The sequence below is a fragment of the Ylistrum balloti genome, unplaced genomic scaffold (assembly GCF_031769215.1).
Source record: "Ylistrum balloti isolate Yb309-2 unplaced genomic scaffold, AGI_CSIRO_Ybal_v1 Utg370026, whole genome shotgun sequence".
Classification (NCBI taxonomy): domain Eukaryota; kingdom Metazoa; phylum Mollusca; class Bivalvia; order Pectinida; family Pectinidae; genus Ylistrum; species Ylistrum balloti.
In genome coordinates, this window is record NW_026782091.1 from 1253634 (window position 1) to 1275448 (window position 21815).

General features: G+C 35.7%; 1 protein-coding gene across 1 annotated transcript in view; it reads left to right on the forward strand.

Annotated features, from left to right (window-relative positions):
• Positions 1-1380: 1380 nt before the first annotated feature.
• LOC132548735 (ankyrin repeat and fibronectin type-III domain-containing protein 1-like) overlaps positions 1381-21815 on the forward strand; it is a 135543-nt gene continuing 115108 nt past the window's right edge. The window contains exons 1-2 of the mRNA XM_060212617.1: positions 1381-1754; positions 3314-3472. Of these exons, the coding sequence (XP_060068600.1) occupies positions 1381-1754; positions 3314-3472 (533 nt within the window). The remainder of the gene's footprint in view (positions 1755-3313; positions 3473-21815) is intronic.

The window sequence follows — 21815 nt, forward strand, 5'->3', positions numbered from 1 at the left end:
AAATAATATGAACTATATCTCTCCAGTGATAAGCCCACTTATATGTTCTGTTTTGTAAAATTAAAGATGAACAGTGTTCCTTCATCCTGTATGAAGCCTATCCTCTCACTATAATGTACTGGCCTGTTTGTTCCTTCATCCTGTATGAAGCCTATCCTCTCACTATAATGTACTGGCCTGTTTGTTCCTTCATCCTGTATGAAGCCTATCCTCTCACTAAAATGTACTGGCCTGTTTGTTCCTTCATCCTGTATTAAGCCTATCCTCTCACTATAATGTACTGGCCTGTTTGTTCCTTCATCCTGTATTAAGCCTATCCTCTCACTATAATGTACTGGCCTGTTTTATCGCAGAATGAAAATGATAATCAAAACCTCATCTTTTATTTCACTTGATTCTGGGAGTGATGAATAAATTTTTAGCAGGAATTACATAGAAAGAAAGAAAAAACCAACAAAGACAAATTTTCAAAATTAAAACCAAACTTTAAAAAAAAACTCTTTTACAACAATTATGAATCAAGCTTTCTGAACCCATAGTTATTAATCTTGATGACTTGAATGAAATTTTTTGGAAACAAGGGTAGCCTGGAAAACAACTTCACAGTCTGTTACTGTAAGTCATTTTCATTCCTTAACACACTCTTGTTGGGAAATTGAACCCCTGCCCTCTTGGTGAAAGGCCAGTGTGCCATCCTCTGTTACACTTAATTACCCTGAAAAGGATGTACTGTAAAGGCTGTTCAGTTAGAAGGATTTGATTTTTGACTGTTCTTGGAAGTGATCACATAAAAAATAAATACCTTGAAAATTAAATTGATATGGAAAATTTTAGCCCATATCGTGACTTTTATTTTAAAAAAAAATGCCTTTTTGCTTAAATATTTTGAAAAAAAAAAAATTTCAATCATTGACAAAATAGCCTTTACAGTAATATGACGTAACACCAAAGTTCAATAATGTTGTGTACAAGGTGTCAAAAGGCTTGATGCCAGATTATCATGACTAGAGGCATTGAAAATATCACATTTAGTTTGTACTGTCTAGCTTGATGGCTTAATGGGGTTGTTCTAAATTTGATAGATTGAACCCATAATGGGTGGAAAGATGAAACCATGGAAATGATTGGTTGATGAAGCAATTGCTGTCATATGATCACCTGAAGATTGTTAATTTCACATTCTTATCTAAATCTCTAAACAGAAAAAATTGACCGATCATTTTTCAGTTTTCCTAATCACACCATGTACTTAACATGACAAAAAATCATGAAAAAGTCATCTTCATTTTTTAGATACAATATAGTTAAAATCTTTAAGTCATTTTCACTGTTATGATTTTCAGGGTGACACTATGGATGATGTCTGAAGTATGATTCATCATGTCAAACTACGATGATATTGATGAGAGGAGAGATATACCGACACACAGAATGCGGTCATTGTCTCTACCACAAGTATTGTCCTGTCATCTGAATGATGAAGCTCCTCATATCACCAACATTGTGGGATATAATTCACAGTACACAGAGTTGTCTGCCCTTGGTAGGATGATGGGTTTCAGTGGTAAGCCCTATCTTACTTGTAATACATACAGATTGACAGATGAAGATGGCATTAAGGAGGAGGAGGAGGAAGAGGAGGAGAAAGAGGAGAAGAAGGAGGTAGAAGAAGAAGGGGACAAGTTTGATGATAAAGTCTCTTCTATCAGATATGACAAGACTATTGAGGCATATGATATACCGGACGTCATCAGGTAATTAGTAATAAGAATATTAAGTCTGTGATTGCATCTTCCAATGCTAATGATGTTTTCATTCTACTTGATACAGATTGATTGATAGATGAGGTTTAATGTCCTTGTTCTGGTTGTAACTGAGCCAGCAACACATCAAATGTGCATCAGAAGAATATGACACAGAAATGGTTTGTCTTAAAATGATTGAAATGATGAAAAAAATATGATAAAAAATTATCAAAGTTATTACAAGTGAATCATACCATTGTAAACTAAGCTGAGAAGATATTTTTCCAGTGGCATTTTATTCACAATTCAAAGGCTAGGTTTACAGGATGAGGTTCCTGTGTCTTTCGAGATAATAACAAAAAACCTTGTAGTGAGTAAAGGGAGGTAACTGTGTTTGAGCTTACTAACTAATTTAAGAATCCTGTGTAAATCACAACAAAAAAGGAAATGACTTCAATTCAACTTTTGACTGATGACCTTAACCTTAAGGGTCAAAATACACGATATTAATTATATATCCCGTGTGTACCCTGTAATTAGTTCAAGGTACCAACCCCCTGACTTCTCACCCACTGTCAGGGAGTGGTCTTATTACAAGGTGATTTAAAAGTACTGGTTTATAAGTTTATTGAATAAGAATATCTATGGGTGGATGGGCTTATTACTAGGCATTGGCTTATTACCAGGCTTATTGTGAGATAGATATGGTACCATAGTAGAACATTTAAACATTATGTTATACATATGGTACTGTGATCACTGCAGTGTTTGTTCCTTACTGTTCTATAGGGAAGTGAAAGTCTGAATCCAATGCTATGAAAGAATTTTTGACACATTTTGTTAAATATCTAAACCATTTGTCATCAAAAAAAAAAATATTGTACAGTTTTTTTTTCATACTTGCTACCCTAAATCTATTTCAAAAATTCTATTTAGATAAGTAAATGTTGAGTAGGTTGTCATATTTACTTGACTTCGTAATCATGTGGGCGACAGATTGTGACTCGTAATCACACTTGTTCAAAACTATCCGCTAACTAATTATAGTTTTTTTCTCACATGGAAAAGTGTCAAAAATATCTAATTAATCACAAAGCTGGAATGGAACCCTACCTGATTGTGAATAAATGATATACACTGTATCATGGAAGTTTGTTAATAGGGACACCTGTCGTTTACACCTGGCTTCTAAACATGACGTTAATGGCATATCATGAACTAGGTATCTAGGCTAACAAGGATGGAATCCACCCAATTATGATTGTGACCATCATGAATCATTGGTTGAAGGCTGTGATTATATCTCTGTATCACCCTTATTTTGCATTCTTACAAAAATTAAATCAAATTATCAAACATTAAAAAAAATTTGTTTGACTACATTCAGTCAGGATTTTGTAGCAGGAGGTCGTTGAGTAAATCTTTTTTTTTGTATTCATTTATATTTTATATATAAGTCAGGCGTCAGTAAAGTCAGATGAAGGTAAAGACAGATGATATTATATAACTTAATATCTGTAAACATAGCTACCAAATAATTAAATCAATATATTGTTCTGTGTTTACAGTCAGGAAGACAGCAGTAGTACTGAACCAGAACTGTACTGCTTTGAAGACTTTGTGTCTGGTATTCATGAAGTACCACTCCCCACAGTGTTCACTGTGTCTGCGAAAGACAGAACTGGATTATCACGATCAGATAGCCTCTTTACACCAATTGTTACGGGGTAAGTTAATTATAATTCCCCAGAGCTCTCTGTTTTCACAAAGACAGAGCCATGAACATCATTCCTCACAGCTATTAGTCCACACAAAGACAGAGCCTTGAACATCATTTCTCACAGCTCTCAGTCCACACAAAGACAGAGCCTTGAACATCATTGCTCACAGCTCTCAGTCCACACAAAGACAGAGCCTTGAACATCATTTCTCACAGCTCTCAGTCCCCACAAAGACAGAGCCTTGAACATCATTCCTCACAGCTCTCAGTCCCCACAAAGACAGAGCCTTGAACATCATTCCTCACAGCTCTCAGTCCCCACAAAGACAGAGCCTTGAACATCATTCCTCACAGCTCTCAGTCCCCACAAAGACAGAGGCTTGAACATCATTGCTCACAGCTCTCAGTCCCCACAAAAACAGAGCCTTGAACATCATTTCTCACAGCTCTCAGTCCCCACAAAGACAGAGCCTTGAACATCATTCCTCAGCTCTCAGTCCTCACAAAGACAGAACATCATTCCTCACAGCTCTCAGTCCTCACAAAGACACAGCCTTGAATATCATTCCTCACAGCTCTCAGTCCCCACAAAGACAGAGCCTTGAACATCATTCCTCACAGCTCTCAGTCCTCACAAAGACACAGCCTTGAATATCATTCCCCAAATCTCCAATCAGCTCACAGTCTCTGGAAAGGTCAGACAGCATTAAAGAAACTGGGATCTGTCTCGGCGATGATGTAGAATTCAATTTCCATCATTTCTACTGAAACCACCATTTCTACTGAAACCACCATTGATACAGATGGGCTTATTACCAGGCATGGGCTTATTATTGAATGTAATAAGGGTAATAAGGCTAAAACACTTTAAACATGCATTTATCAACATTTATCTTTTTTCTAACATCAGGATCAACAACTCTGGAAAAAACAAAGTAAATATCGATGACATGATATAGCATTTCTTGATAGCCTATATTGGTGACCTATATCTTGTGTCAGAATCTTGGTGGCGTATTTAATTGATGTTGTTTATCAGTGTCTCCAGTTTTCGGGCAGTCCTGTAAGTAATTGAAAAGATTATCAATATTACAATAAACAGAATATTCTTCGTTTAATTAATAATAAATGATTTCTTTACAGTTTTTAATTGGAAAACAAAATTTTTACAGATACAATCATGGGGAAAAAAGAATTATAAAATATTTTTGGGGTTATGGGGAAAAACAAGCTTTTTTAAGAACAGCAACAACAAAAGAAGTGGTATTTGATACTGTTATGTCTATATTTGACTATATGGAGTTGTGAACAGATCTCCTCTCTGTCAATTTATTATAGAAAAACATATCTATTATCCATTCTGCGGAAAGAGCTGTCTGGAAAAACACATTACACAAAGTTGGTGTCATGGCAAGTGCTATAAATGAAATGTTATTGTCACTGGTGATCTTATTATCAAAAAAATGGTTTTGTCAGCAGTGTACGGCCGCATTACATATAGAGTTATGCCCCTGGTCCCCTATATGTTACAAAACCCTTCTGACATATATGAGTTGTCCTGCCCAGTCAGAGTAGATATTCAAAGTCTAATTAAGTTATCTCTCTCACAACCTTGTTAGGTTTTTAGGACACTTGAGCTAGCTCTTGGAAAAGTATTGACAGCTTGATGGATTTTCATGATGAAAAATTTGACGATTTTATTTCTTTGATTAAAAGTTGTTAGTGGTGAATTTACTCTGAATTTTCAAAAGGTAAAAAAAAAAAAAAATACATATTTTAAATATATATTTTTCAGTAATTATGAAGAAGAATGTTTACCTATTAAGTATTATCAGCTTGAAGACTTTTCTTGATGAAAAATAAAATATCCACATTTAGGAAATGCTAAATAAATGTTTCATTATCAATTTTTATCATCGTGCTTTGTGAATCACAAAAAAAATGCTATGATTTCTTTTCAGAAAAAGAAATATTTAAAGATATCTTTTTCAAGTGGGAGCTTGCGATCTATAGAATATTGAATCCTATTTTGGAGTTTAAACAACAAATCAAAATTTACAAAAGTAAACAAAAGTGAAGATTTTTTGAAATGAGATTTTTGAAACTACTGGAATATTTCTGTATCATTTCGTAGCATTAAGTAAATAACAACAAACTAACAAGGCTTTCTAGAATCGGAGATAAGGGCTTGCAGATAGACACATTCTCATCAGATGTTCAGATAGATATCGGTGGGGGAGGCAAGTGAAGCGGAGAGTTAGTGATATGAAATGCTTCAGTGAGTAATGGCCACTATATGGACTTGCTAATAGGATCTAGTTATAAGCTGTTAGGGATGCGGCAGACGGAAATATCTGTAAAAGGCAAACATAACCCGGGCTGGTCCTATATACAGTGTAGGTATCTTGCAGTAAGAATTATTAGAAACGAGAGTGATGGACAATTGTATTTTTGGAAACTGTGGCAGTGAATGCTGTAATAGAGATCATTGTCATTTCACTGAAAAATCAATGTCAGCATATACAATAGAGACAAAAATTCATGTTATTGATAATCAATTTACTTCCTTTAAGGATATAATTCTGTTGTGCTCTCTTTCAGTTTCAGGCATGTTGAGTTTTTGGCCGGGTTGCACATGGTGCAAATCCAGGTTATAGTAGGGTCAGAGACGTATATAACATATATGTGATATATACGTCTCTGGTATGGTGAATGTCGGGCGGGCGGTTGGGCAGGCGTTCGGGGAAAAGGGGTACCAGTTTTGTAGAATCAACTCCTCCTAGAGTTTTTGACGTAGAAGCTTGAAACTTTGTAGGATGTTTATATATATGTCGAAGATGTGCACCTTTTATTATGGATTCATTCCGGACATTTTTCTGGATTTTTCGGGCTTTGGAACTTAGTTTATTTTTCGCAGTTTGGCAGTAAACAGGAGATACTGGGTTGTGATATTTGGTCATTTGCTTACTGCATTCTTTGCTATTGATAGTAGTAAGAAAATGTTGTGTCAAATGTCAACTTTCGGTTTTCGGAAGGGGTCACTTTTAAAAAGCTCTAGAGCCTTAGATATGTATAGATTGGTGGACTTTGACTATAGATGAGTGTGTGATGGACTTTGACTATAGATAAGTGTGTGATGGACTTTGACTATAGATGAGTGTGTGATGGACTTTGACTATAGATGAAAGTGTGATGGACTTTGACTATAGATGAAAGTGTGATGGACTTTGACTATAGATGAGTGTGTGATGGACTTTGACTATAGATGAAAGTGTGATGGACTTTGACTATAGATGAAAGTGTGATGGACTTTGACTATAGATAGATGAAGTGTGTGATGGACTTTGACTATAGATATAGATAAGTGTGTGATATAGATAAGTGTGTGATGGACTTTGTGTGATGGACTTTGACTATAGACGAGTGTGTGATGGACTTTGACTATAGAAGAGTGTGTGATGGACTTTGACTATAGATGAGTGTGTGATGGACTTTGACTATAGATGAGTGTGTGATGGACTTTGACTATAGATGAGTGTGTGATGGACTTTGACTATAGATGAGTGTGTGATGGACTTTGACTATAGATAAGTGTGTGATGGACTTTGACTATAGATAAGTGTGTGATGGACTTTGACTATAGATAAGTGTGTGATGGACTTTGACTATAGATGAGTGTGTGATGGACTTTGACTATAGACGAGTGTGTGATGGACTTTGACTATAGATGAATGTGTGATGGACTTTGACTATAGATGAGTGTGTGATGGACTTTGACTATAGATAAGTGTGTGATGGACTTTGACTATAGATGAGTGTGTGATGGACTTTGACTATAGATAAGATGAGTGTGTGATGGACTTTGACTATAGAAGAGTGTGTGATGGACTTTGACTCTAGATAAGTGTGTGATGGACTTTGACTATAGATGAAGTGTGTGATGGACTTTGACTATAGATAAGTGTGTGATGGACTTTGACTATAGATAAGTGTGTGATGGACTTTGACTATAGATAAGTGTGTGATGGACTTTGACTATAGATGAGTGTGTGATGGACTTTGACTATAGATAAGTGTGTGATGGACTGTGACTATAGACGAGTGTGTGATGGACTTTGACTATAGATAAGTGTGTGATGGACTTTGACTATAGATGAGTGTGTGATGGACTTTGACTATAGATGAGTGTGTGATGGACTTTGACTATAGATGAGTGTGTGATGGACTTTGACTATAGATGAAAGTGTGATGGACTTTGACTATAGATGAAAGTGTGATGGACTTTGACTATAGATGAGTGTGTGATGGACTTTGACTATAGATGAAAGTGTGATGGACTTTGACTATAGATTAGGTAGTGTTGATGTTGTTGTCTGGTTTCTATCCTGTATTTCTGATACACTTAAGAAATAGGGTGTCTCAAAACCTGGCAAAATAATGTAGTTGTAGACAAAAAATATTTTCAGAAGAGTGGAAATTGATCTGGTTTGAGAGTTTGTTTGTATGAAGTTAGGGACATGTCACATTGTAATTGCCATCATTAGAAGCGGATTTTGATGACAATTTTTTATGAAGAGCGATGGCTCGTGATAACTCTGTGTGTTCCTCATCTTCTTCGGATGTCTGTTAAGTAAGCACATCTCAATAATGGTCTCCAGGCTAATTTGAGGATATATATAGTTGTGATTGTGTGGCTGGAGAATGGATGGAGGCAGAGGGTGGCCAACAGTAAGACAGCTGACCGCTCTCGAGACAGTTGACCTGTTGCCAGACACTGGTGATCTGATCAGGGAATACTATTTGACAAGGCAATAAGAAGGTTGACCGAACTCTGACCGCTGATACGTTTTGTATATAGACTTGTTGAAGTCCTTCTTTCATAACACTTTCAATACTATTTACTTGTTTGTTTGATGATTATGTGTTTCTATCATCAAATTCAGTTATCTTTGCTATCAAGCTGAAGGAGTTCTGTGTAAGAAATAATGTGTTTGTTATTTAAAGATGAATGCTACCTGTAACTTATACACCTCTTTTACCAAAGAGTTCCACACTGAAATACTGTTATCATGAGTTTTAAAACACTAGTTCTCATGAATGACTAAGCATTTTTTTTTCTAATTTGGTCAAAAGCATCCTTTGGGGAAGATGACTCAATTTAAGTATAAAGGATGGATTCCTTTTCTTTTATTTTGGATAAAGCAAATTGAGTCATACAATGCCAAGTGAAAGACATTGGCCCTTTTTGCTTCTTGCTTTTAAAAAAGATAATTAGGGCTTTAGGTATTAAATAATGAGTTTAGCAGTCTGTAAAAATCTTTTATATGACTCATATTACAAGTGGTTGTCAATTAAAATGTTACAAATTTATGTTCACATGAGGATTTTTTCTGGATAAGTGCAATTTTGGCAGACAGCACAAACAGGTTCCTCAATTTTGAGACTCCTAAAAATTCTCAAAACATGTTCTGTAGCATTTACAGAAACACTGATACTGAAAAAAGGATGTCAATGGGCCAAATGCTGTATCAACTTTTTGCATGCCCTCTTGAAAAAAACTTTAAAATGTTCAAGTAGGACCATCCGAAACAGTTTGCAAAATAACTAGAGAGATGATGTTGTCATCTTCATTAAATTAATTTTTTGTAATTAAACAGCTAAAAAATTGTCTTTCATCCATAGGAATCAAAGCAATGTTATTGTTATTTATTGATATATATGAAATCGGTGACTTTTCAGATCTCTTGACCTTCACTACTGAAGTCACAATTTATAACTTTCTTGCAGAATGTTCTCAATTCTACCGAGATTTGTGTCAACATTGAATGAAAATCAAGGTATTGTGTTGGGATGATTTTTAGGTCATACAATGTATATTTCCTTCTAATTTTTTAGCCCAAATATTCTGAACAAGAACAATGAAAATGATACACATGCTTTACAGGTGTGTATACATGCATGTTATACTTACCACTGTGATATCTTAATAGTGTTTCTGAATCTGTGCATTTTACAACTATATTTAAGTCTCCCAGACAAAGTTGGGGACTTCCTGTTTTTATCTTGTTTCTTATTATTATTACAAGCTAACCATTGTCATAATATAATCTTCAGCCAAAAGTACAAATAAACGATAATAGAGCTTTTTTTCAACGACAAATGTTTTGACAAGACAACGCCAACAAAACTCATCACCTCCTTAATACAACTAAATGTAAGCTTGCCAAAATGAAGTGAAAGCAGTTGGAACACTCTTTGCCATTGTCATTTTTTTTTTTTTTACCAAAGATTTTTTTCTATGGGAAATAATTGCAAGTAAAAATGTGAAAATGATCTCTATTCCTGAAATAAACTCACGGGGCTGGTGCACAATCCCTACTGTAAGTATTAGTAGTAAATAGTAGAGTATGATGGTAGACTTCTGACCAGGTAAAAGATTAACACTGTAAGTACAGCATCTCGCAGCAATTTGAATCATTTTCTAAGGGAGTTAACTCTAACATAAAAAGAATGAAGAAGCATTTGTGTTCACAATTTTTTTAATCACTGTGTGACCTGCTTTTTAATTTGACCTGACATCTTCAGGCAATGACGGAGATTAACAGAACCTGCAGTCTGGTAACTTGTGATGATGTTTGAATGCTGAAAGCGTATATAAAATGGAGACAACTGCGGAAAAAACAAAGGCAATTGTTTAGGTATTATTGTTTTTAGCTTAACTGGCTCGATGGGCTAAGTGAGCTATATACCACGCCATCCAATATTTTTCCACAAAACGCCACTTGTCATGTACAACTGAGGAGAATTTGACCAAATTTGGTCAGAATCATCTTTGGGGGAAGGGGAACATATTTTGTTAAAATGGTGTGTTCAGGCCCCCTATGGCCTGTGAACTGGAGTCCAAAATGGGAAATTTTGCAAGTTCTTTAAAATTCTATTTCTCCTGCAAGAATGATTGGATTTTGCCCAAATTTGGTCTGAATTATTGTAGGGTGAAGGGGAATCAATTTATATAAAGAGTGAGTCTTGGACCCTGGAGGTAGTGCTCAATAGAGGAAATAGATTAAATTCTTTAAAATTCCACTCCTCCTGTAGGAATAAATGAATTTTGTCCAAATTTGATATGAAAGATGTTTGGGTGGAGGAAAATCAATTTTGTCTTGTTCCCCTGGAGTGGTAGGAATGGGGCCAAAAAGGGGAAATTTTGCAAATTCTTTAAGATCTTTCTTTTCCATTAAGAATGATTTGATTTTACCCAAATTTAGTCAGAAACATCTTTGGTTGAAAGGAAACCAAGTTTGTATAAGTTTTGGTTCTCAGCACCGAGGGCCGTAAGGGGGAATCCTTTTTTTTGTGAAAGGTAGGTCTGGGCCCCTGAGGATGGGAGGGATGAGGCTCAATATGGGAAATAAAGCAAATTCTTTAGAATTATCTCTTCCTGTCAGGTGACCATTGCAAGCCCTTTGGGCCTCTTCTATTTATTAAAGCTAGTGAGAAACAAAATCTGGTGTATGTTTTCCTCAAAAAAAGAAAACAAAGACAAGGTTTAGTAATAAGTGTAAAGAAAAACTTCGAAAGACCTTTTATTTACAATTTCCTCTACTAAAAATCATGTTTAATATGAATGAAGTTATTCAAAGTTGTGATTACTCTTTCTTTTTTTAAAAATCCAAAAAAAAAGGAAAAACAGAAATGAGGAAGTTGCTACAGTTGATATTTACTTAAAACTTCAGTCTGAAGTGTTGATTTCATAAAAATGATGTCTTCAAATAATGTTACTGCCAAAATAACTCCATAACATTACAGAGGTTTTGAGATATTTCGGTCAAGATGAATGACGAAAGAGAGTACTCATGTACCAATTTCTTGGTAAACGATGTCTCTAAACTATATAACCAAATTCTATGATTCACATGTCTTAGATGAAATATGAGTCTTGTAAGTCATTAGCAAGGGGCAAAGGTCCTATGCATTTGCTTTGATCCTATCACAGGCATTGCTATTTAATTCTCAGCCTCCTTAGCCATGGGGTCAAGGGTCATGGATGGTTGTGGGGTGGAGGTGGGATGTAAATATTGATAACTGTGAGTCTGAGGCTGTGAATTAGCTCGGAGAGGGAAGAGGAAGAGTATATTGTCGAGGAGTGTGTGAATGTTGAGGGGTAGAGACAGGATGGAACTGAAAAAATGCAGTGTAGAGGAGAGTAAGGTTATAGAGGGATGGAGGGAAATTGATAAGGAGAGCAGTGTGGAGAGAGTGAGGGTGTAGAGGGATGGAGGAAAGTTGATAAGGAGAGCAGTGTGGGTAGAGTGTGAATGGAGGGAAGTTGATAAGGAGAGCAGTGTGGAGAGAGTGAGGGTGTAGAGGGATGGAAGTTGATAAGGAGAGCAGTGTGGAGAGAGTGAGGGTGTAGAGGGATGTGGGGAAGTTGATAAGGAGAGCAAGGGTGTAGAGGGATGGAAATAAGGAGAGCAGTGTGAGAGAGAGTAGAGGGAGGAGGGTTGATAAGGAGAGAGAGAGGAGGGTGTAGAGGGGAAGTTGATAAGGAGAGCAGTGTGGAGAGAGTGAGAGAGAGTTGATAAGGAGAGCAGTGTGGAGAGAGTGAGGGTGTAGAGGGATGTGGGGAAGTTGATAAGGATAGCAGTGTGGAGAGAGTGAGGGTGTAGAGAGTGAGGGTGTAGAGGGATGGAGGGAAGTTGATAAGGAGAGCAGTGTGGAGAGAGTGAGGGTGTAGAGGGAGGAGGAAAGTTGATAAGGAGAGCAGTGTGGAGAGAGTGAGGGTGTAGAGGGATGTGGGGAAGTTGATAAGGAGAGCAGTGTGGAGAGAGTGAGGGTGTAGAGGGATGGAGGGAAGTTGATAAGGAGAGCAGTGTGGAGAGAGTGAGGGTGTAGAGGGATGGAGGGAAGTTGATAAGGAGAGCAGTGTGGAGAGAGTGAGGGTGTAGAGGGATGGAGGAAAGTTGATAAGGAGAGCAGTGTGGAGAGAGTGAGGTTGTAGAGGGATGGAGGGAAGTTGATAAGGAGAGCAGTGTGGAGAGTGTGAGGGTGTAGAGGGATGTGGGGAAGTTGATAAGGACAGCAGTGTGGAGAGAGTGAGGCTGTAGAGGGATGTGGGGAAGGTGGAAGGGCAGACACATTGAGAAAGTGTTTGATACAAGCACACTGTGTTAGGATATAAAGGAGTAGCAGTAAACAGAAAGGACAATATATGAGGTTGAAATTATGAAAGGAGAGGTTGGATTAAGGACTGTAGGTTAGCCATAGGATCCAAGCATGAGCATTTTCTAATTATAATTAAGCAAAAAAATCATTTTGGAGAGGACATCTGCTAGATGTCCAATTTCTTTTTCCCACATATGTTATGTCAGTAAAGGTATTTAAAATCTGAAGAAAAAACATAATCTTGAACATTTGAGGCAGGATGACGGCGGAGGAAAAAATTGAAAGCATGACATAAACAATGAAGTAAGGGATTAAATGTCCTGCTCAGATGCACTGGTAGCATTATAAAAAGGTGAACTGGTGATGTGTATTGATCCCTCCTGTCAATTATACACAGCTTAATAAGCTGGAGTCAATTGTGCACCAGTTGGTGAGATGTTGCTTTAAATAGACATGCAGGTGTTGCCAGTTATACCTCGAGGGCACTAAGGTCAAAGCAGATTTCCTGCAAGTACTGTTTGCTTAATTCAGTCAAAATAGAATTGTTTCTTAAAGTTACAATTTATTTACTGTTAGAACAAAATAAATTGTGAAAATATTAAGTTGATTAGGATCTAAACATACCAGAAGAATGTCAGTAGTTTTTATAGAACATGATTAAGAAGAAGACAGACAGACAGGCAGACAGATGGACTGACAAACACACAGACACACAGACAGTTGTATGAAAAGATAAAAGTGATTAAGAATATGAGTCAAACTGTTCCTGAATAACCAATCTGTACTAAAAAATAACTTGCTATTTTGTGTAAACACATACAGTATTGCCAATGCCCATCACTACCTAATATGCTTCTTTGTGCGCTGTTCTGTTTTGTCTGAATCGATCTCACCACTTGACTGTGGGTTGTAAAGGTCAAATCTAAGGATAACTTGGATGAGGGGCTTCAAAGTCAAGGTTATGGTTAATATTTATAGAAATCAATGAAATTTACATGGGAAATGGTGGATTGGAGTTAAAGTCGAAGTGGGGAAGAGGGTGGCCTTGGATGGGGTAGAGATGGTGTTTGGGGAGGGTACCCAGGTATGAAGTAGGGTAGGGATTGGAGTGGGCATGGGTGCAGTTATTTAGGAATGTCTCGTTTTGTAGTTTGGATACTCTGCTTTTACACATTTCCACAACTTTCACCAAATGGATCTGTGGTTACTTGTTTTTGTTGGCTCTCCATCCAAGAGATAAAATGGATTTACACATGTACATATGCTAGGGCATTTAAATATTGAGGCAACTGTAGTTGGAAATATGTACTTAGATGATGTTGTGAACCTCAGAGAGGACCCTCAGACAGACGGCAATATAGATCGACATATTGAAATGCATGCTGATGTGTTTTGGTCATTATTCTTACATGATCCTTGTATTTCAGGAGTATTCTCCTGGCAGTGCTTTTTCTGCTTTTCATATGTTAAGATGATCAAAAGCAACAACTGTTATTATGTATTTGATAAATCTTCATATGACTGAAGAACAACGTTCTCTGTTTCTAGAATTTATCATGAAATGCATGATTACAAGCTCATGTAAATATAGACATTCAGTTTCTCAAGTGGTATGTCTCATTTGTATATGATTAAGGGTACTTTTAAATTTTAATTTTTTTATTGATTTGTGTGAGTAAATTTAGAATGGTGTGAGCCTCCTTAAGTAGAATATTAATGTGTAGTGTATAGCTAATGGACAAGACATTTAGAGCATCTTATGTTGGACATCCTTATGAAATGAAGACATGCTATCTTCATTTTCTCAAGCATTTATGCTTTTTTATTCAGATTAATTTAAAACAACTTTTTCAAATATCTTATTTAAATGAACCAGAAACAACTATCTTGAACGTCTTATTAAGTTTAATCCGAAACAGCTATCTGAAACATTTTATGCAGATTAATTTAAAAAAAAAAACAATCTTCAATTTCTTATTTAGATTTATCTGAAGCAACCGTCTTAAATAGCATATTTTAGATTAACTTAAAACAACTATCTTGAATATTATATGAAGTTTAATCTGAAACAACTATCGAAAATTTTTTTTAGATTAATCCTAAAACATCTTTGATTTATTTTCAAATTGATTTTAGATAAAGATATTTTTGTAACAGATTTGCCCTCGGAAAGTCACAATCAGTAAGCTTCTTACAATAATCTTTAAGTAATGACCAATTTTTCATCTTAACAAAATTGTCCTTTAGAAATCAATACTGTGTGGTAATCTGTTTCTGTTTTTATCCTGTAATATGGTGGCCAACACATAACATGAATGACCTTCAAGTCTATTTATAATGACCTTCAAAGCTTCAAGACTTTATGTAATGACCTTCAAAACATCAAGTCTCTATGTAATGACCTTCAAGCCTGTTTATAATGACTTTCATGTAATGTCCTTACCTTCTTTTTATAATGAAGTTCAAAGCTATTTTAAGGGAGTTAACTCTTAACACAAACTTTAAACTGATTTAAATTCTTAGCGATAAGCATACTTGGTATTTGATAATAGTTCATCATGGAGTCAAAACTAAGGAGAAAATTATTCACTGCAGTAGTGAAATAATCCCTGATTTTTAAAGCAGAGAATTAGAATGGTCATGCCATGGAAAACACTTCATTAAATATCTTTATCATCAAATTCAGATTTCGACAATAATTGAACTATTCTTTGAAATGTCCTTCAGGTGTTGCAATTTGAATTCATGAATGCCATTCAGGGTGTTTTTGGGAAGAGTAGAGGCCTTTCTGTGCTTGAAATAACAAAAAAAATAGAAACTCTCCTCAACAGAAATACCTTGTTTTATTGTCCACTTCTAGACCAATAGGAACAGAAAAAATATAATCATTTTCTTTCTAAAATCATTGGATTCAGTTTGGTTGGTGCATTTAGCTCATGTTTGAAAGACCTTACTCATAGTGTGTTGCTGGTACAGTGTATATGTCATAGAGTTGGCTGGATTGAATGAACTTTATGGGTCAACTCCTTTCTGTATTTTTTTAAGCACATAACCTTCCATCTATTTCGGCAGACAGACTGACAGAAATAATCTGCATGTCAATCAGACATTCAGAAATACAAGAATCGTGAAACAGAAAAAAAAGACTAACAGAAATAAACAGAGCTTTGGGTCGTTAACTGTGTGCAGTTTTTTTTAACCACTGTAAGAGAGTATTTTAAGCATGTGCTTACATCTGAGCTATGTGAAGTAGTCCTGCAATGACAAACCTGTCAGTGCACTGTCATGTAAAGCATTGTAGGCTTCATAAAGAAAATAAGATATTTCTTTAATCATTGATATTTGTGAACATTTTCATTTTTCAAATTTTTCTTATTATTTTATTCTCTATATATATTGAGGATCGCTTTCAACATGAAGAAGAATTCAGCTTACATCTGAATCTCTTTAATTCAATGAAAAAATAATTGAATGATATTAAGCTAATAATGCTGTGAATGACTTTGGGCCTATAAGATATTCGTTCAAAATCTGTTATTATATTTATTGTTGTTATTATCATTATTGTTGATATGAATTTAATTGCAGGTTTGGACATTTACATAGGCATAACAGGGAATGGCATAGGGCACTGGGACATAGAGGATAGGTTTACATAGGGAATACAGGAGTGTATGTAGGGACTGGGGGAGGAGGATTTCCAGGCAGAGGGATATAGGTTACTGGTATATAGGGGAAAACTGGCTTATAGGGCACAGGTATAAACACATGAATAGAAAATATGTATCATGGAAGGTGGGATGAGGGCAGGGCAGGGGTGGACGCATGGTGATGGGGAGGGGGTGGGGATGGTTGACAGCAAAAGAGGGTTTATTGACAGGACACAGTTGGCATTGGGTGTGGGCAAAATAAATATCAGGAGAGAAAGAACAGCTGAGGAGATTTACAGATGGTAAGAAGGATATTAGGGAAGGAAGGAATTGGAGGACAAAGGGGTTACAAAGTGTGTGTGGTGGTGTGTGTTTTGGAACGGGTAGGGGAGGATGTCAAAGGATGACCTTAGAGGGGGAAAGTGGATTACAGGGAGCCTGTGTGAGGCATGTTGCCTGTCAGAAATAGAAGACATAGAATTATGTTATGTACAGACATGTACTATCTACTACTCAATCTTACAGCATCCCTGTCTCTTATGTTAAGCATTGATGAGTGTACTGAATGCTTCCAGGACGGACAGAACTAAGAGTAGAAATATGTATTGTGTTCTAGACACGGTTGTTAAAGTTGTCAGTACGGTAGAGTTCATTCAAGTTAGATTGGTTTTAAAATGATTTAATTTAATTCTTTTTTTTTTAATTTTTAACATAAGGAAGGGGCATGTAGCATATATTGCTGATTCTGGTGTAGATTTAGGTAATACATATATATATTGCTGAAAAGTGGGGCGAGGGTTGGGTGGGGGTTGGGGGTGGGGGGGGGGGAATGAACAAAAAATGGCTATGAGTAGAATTTGGAAATTTTCAATGTCATAAGGAAGATCATACAATTTTCCATAGGGAAAAAGATAAGGCAGTTGAAGGTGCTTTTAATGATACTATGATGATACAGGTAATCAAAAATCCTTTTCACAACTGACTATATAACAGTTATCACTTCTACTGCCCAGTATGTGTGAAATCGATCCTGCTATACAAAAACTGTCTCACAAATAGCTGACTGCATTAACACTTGTTTTGGTTAGAAATTGATATGTGGCCTTATTGTCAATGTAAAAACAAATATTGGTTTGTTTGTCCAGCTGATGGAATCCTCTATTAACAGGTTTATTGTTTACTGTTTGCGTAACAAAACATTCAACCAGTTAATGAAGAAGCACAAAGACAAGCTACAGATAAACGTAGCTGTCTACAAACATAGAACCATGGTACACGATCTTTTTATCCCGTTCTGCCGATTGTTTTGTTTGCCCACATATAAGCGAAATAATCTGCCATTTTTTTATCATCTACATATAAGCTACATCGGTATATAAGCTGCACGCCCGACTCACCAGGAAAAAAGTTGTGGTTTGTAATCCAGAAAATGTATGGTAGTTGATTTATCTGTAATTCTCAAGAAATAAGAAAGCTATGACAGCTGAGATGAGGTTAACATAAAATGCTGACATGTTTCTGCCTGCCTAGACAGGCCATCATCAGGGCACAATTTGTTAGTGTGAATGTTACATGATGATGCTGAATGACGATAGAGGTCATGTGACAAGGGCAATGACAGTGAAATGATGTCATCAAGTTACCAAGGAAGTAGTAGATGATGTTATTTAGTTACCAAGGAAGTAGTAGATAATGTTATTTAGTTACCAAGGAAGTAGTAGATGATGTTGTTTAGTTACCAAGGAAGTAGAAAGTATTAACAGTACAAAGATATGGTCTAAGATAAAACTGAAATGATGTTATTAGAATTTTATATTTACCGGATAGCAAGTTATTTTTACAGGGATGATATTTTCGCAATTTTAATGGTAATTTTTATGATCACGAAAATTTTTACTCAGGAAAATAACCAGCTCTACTAATTCTATAAGAATTAAACAATTTGTATACTAAAGATATTATTAAAGAGGGGAAAAATTCTGGGGATGGACATATCACAGGACAAATTTAGTTTTGTTATATATTGCTCTCTATGTATGTGTGGGGGATGCATATATAGATGTTTTAGAGTAAACCTCCTGATGATAGTGTGAAACACTGTTGCTGAATTTATAGTGCTATCACACTGAGATATACTGCTGAAGGTCCCCAGCAGGCCATCTCACTGATTTTATAGTGCTATCACACTGAAGTATACTGCTGATGGTCCCCAGCAGGCCATCTCACTGACTTTATAGTGCTATCACACTGAAGTATACTGCTGAAGGTCCCCAGCAGGCCATCTCACTGACTTTATAGTGCTATCACACTGAAGTATACTGCTGAAGATCCCCAGCAGGCCATCTCACTGACTTTAAAGTGCTATCACACTGAAGTATACTGCTGAAGATCCCTAGCAGGCCATCTCACCCTGCCATATTATTCTTGTAGTGGGCAAACCAGTGGTTATACTACCATAATACTGAACGTTACAGAGGGAGTTGTAACTACCATTTTTATATGTGTTTGCCAGCGAATTGAGTCTAAACCTTCCTCATTGGGAAAACTCAAATAAAGGCCTTTTGTGAGGCAGTGTCAAAGAAGATATTTGGAATGAAGCAAAATGATCAGATCTAAAATTTAGTTGCCTTTTATCAATCATTCAATAGAAATAACAGGTACAATTTTTAAACCCAACAATTACTTTGTTATATAATATTTGTTGATAATTTTATAGAACGGCGTGGGCTTATTGGCAGAAAATTAGGGGTTTTTCAAGTAAAACCAGTTTTCATGATGAACGATCTGAATAGCTGAAAAACAAAGATAGAATAGGACGCATCTTTAAATTTTTCAGCCAACAGTGAGCGCCATAAAAGAAAGAAGAAGGGAGAGCACTCCATGACTCTATTGTAATGGTTCATGGGGCTGTAGGGAGGGCTGGATTTTTTAATCTTTTGTTTTGGGGCTACAAAGATGGGTGCAGGTACTGTATTTGCATAAGAAAATAATGGTAGTTATTACTGAAATGAAAATATAATTTTGTTGTTTGATAATTTTCTAATTCATAAACGATGATATTCAAATGTAAATGAATCAATATAAGATTGATTAATTACAAATCCTTTTCACAGATGGCTCTTCAAACATTTATCAACATTAAGTTGTAAAGGAGTTTGACCAGATATTTGGTCACTACGGGTGATGATGAAAGTGTCTTACCATCACCAAACTCGACCGTTATAAGAGTAAACATGTTGATAGTGATAGCATCATACAAATCCCGGTCTATTAAACGTTTAACCTCATATAATCCCTCATTTACGATTTCACGTAGAAGTTCTGATAAAACAATCATTGGAATGACGATCCTAATGAAAAGTGCCTTACTGTAATTTTTGGCCTGCTTGCATGTATATATATACTCTTGTGCGGATTCTTCAGTCTGGAGTTGGTTTTACCTGAGGTACAGAAGGCTAATAGCTGGTTAGCATTGAGTGTCAATTCTTTTCAAGAGGACTGTGTCTGGCTAAGCTCTGAATCTAATACCTATATCGTTTGATATATACATAAACAGGTATATTGAACGAGACTCGGAAGATCGCACCAGTGGCAACTATGGAAACTGATGCTGATGTCTTAATGGTGAGCTTGTAGTGGAAAGTAATTGTCTGTTTGTATTGTAAGTTGTGATGCGGAAGCTTGTGATCAGGTTCAACTTAATCATGGCAAAGTATTAAATGCAATGGACTATATAATCGTAAAGCTATTTCTGAGACTTGTGTTATTTGGATTTTATGTTTTGTGCTCTGGGATTTGATACGTGTTTTAATTATGTCTGCAGATCAGTAATGACTGAACATGCAAATAAACAGTTTTTATTTTTGTGTTTTTGAGAACAGGAAACCAGTTGTGAGGTCTAAATCCAATCACTTTCATGTGTTGTGAAACAAAATATATCTATATCTAATTATATATATAAAAATCTGAATTTTATATTTAGATTGTGATCGACCTTCTGAGGCATTGAAATGAATCATTAAATGTCGAAAAACAAATTATAGATGACGATTAATCATTTCAAAAGCTGCTCAGTATGAAAAAGTGTTACTTCAGGGAAATGAATTGATATTCCAGTCGGGCTGTTCATCAATTCGTGAAAGAGCTTGTTATGAAAATAAGTCTCTGTGTGATTTGGCCCACACGTGATCAATACTTTAAAAAAAGTGTAATCGCTGCCCCAAGCCAAAGGTTAAATTATATACATGTGATGTTTACTCATCAATAAATATCGTGTGCAAACGTGTTGTTGGTCATAGTTTGCTGATGGCAAATATCGTCTAATTGATTCGGTATAAGGATGAGTTATAGATGTGCTTGATGCTGAACCAGTGAAAATCGGTCATACTTATCCACAGATCATCAGCTTATAGAAATTATTGAAGCTTTGTGGGAGAAATGTCCAGGGATTGTGAAAAGGAAAGTTATTGCATAATAGAATATAGAGATCAGATTGAAATTTTTATAAAGAAATATTTTGTGCAAATTTTTTTTTAAATATTCACTTTGTGTAATCTCCTACATTTTGACTGAATTGTTTTTTAAACAAATATTTAGAATTACGCAAATGTCACTCGATAGATCCTTTTAGATATTTATTTGTTTTGGATTGTTTGGTTTTTAAATCTTTTCCATGGTTAATACATTTTTGAACAATGTCCTTTATTATTTCATGAAAGACGATAAAAATTATATTAAATTTTAGGACATTTTTTTCATTCTTCTTAGGTTTACATTTCTCTTAGATTTCTTTGAATATTTTTTGAAAGATGAAAAAATGATACTAAATTTTGAAATATTTTTTGAAATTTCAACTTATTGTTCAGTTAATAAACACCTGCAGTGTAACCAACTCCGGCTGGATGCCGATGCTTAAATGTAAGATTCCTCTAAGAAGTGTGGACATTATGGTCAGTCTTTACAAGATGTGATTGACCGAGTAGAAGTTCAGCAAATTACTTTGCAGAAGAGAAGCAATTAGTACCAAACGAAGAGGCTAATCACATCGCAACTGAAGCGAAAGACACTGTCAATCATAAAATCAATGGAACGAGTTTGCATCACAGCGCTCCGCAATACGTGGTTAAGTCAATGCTAGCATCAGTAGCTCACTAAGGCTGTCGGGATACACTCTGCAGCTGACAGATTGCATGGCTAAGACCTGATATATTTTACTTCCAATTTGGATGTACAGATTGGGATTTTCCTATGGTGTCTGAAAGTCTCATTGCTATAATTGTATCATGTATTTTTCACAATACGTAGACACTCATTGGTTTATACACTTTATTTTGTAATGAAAGTGTTGGTTTAAACACCTGTAGGAAACTAAGTATTTTCTCATTTAAGGATAGCACAGGTAACATGTAAATAAATTATATTTTATTTGATTTTGTGAAATACCTGGTGATTGAAAGGTGTTTTCATTTCAAAGAATTCACAAGATTCAGTGAAAATGAGCTTACTCTGGCAAAGACTGTACCGAAAATGGAAAGCTTG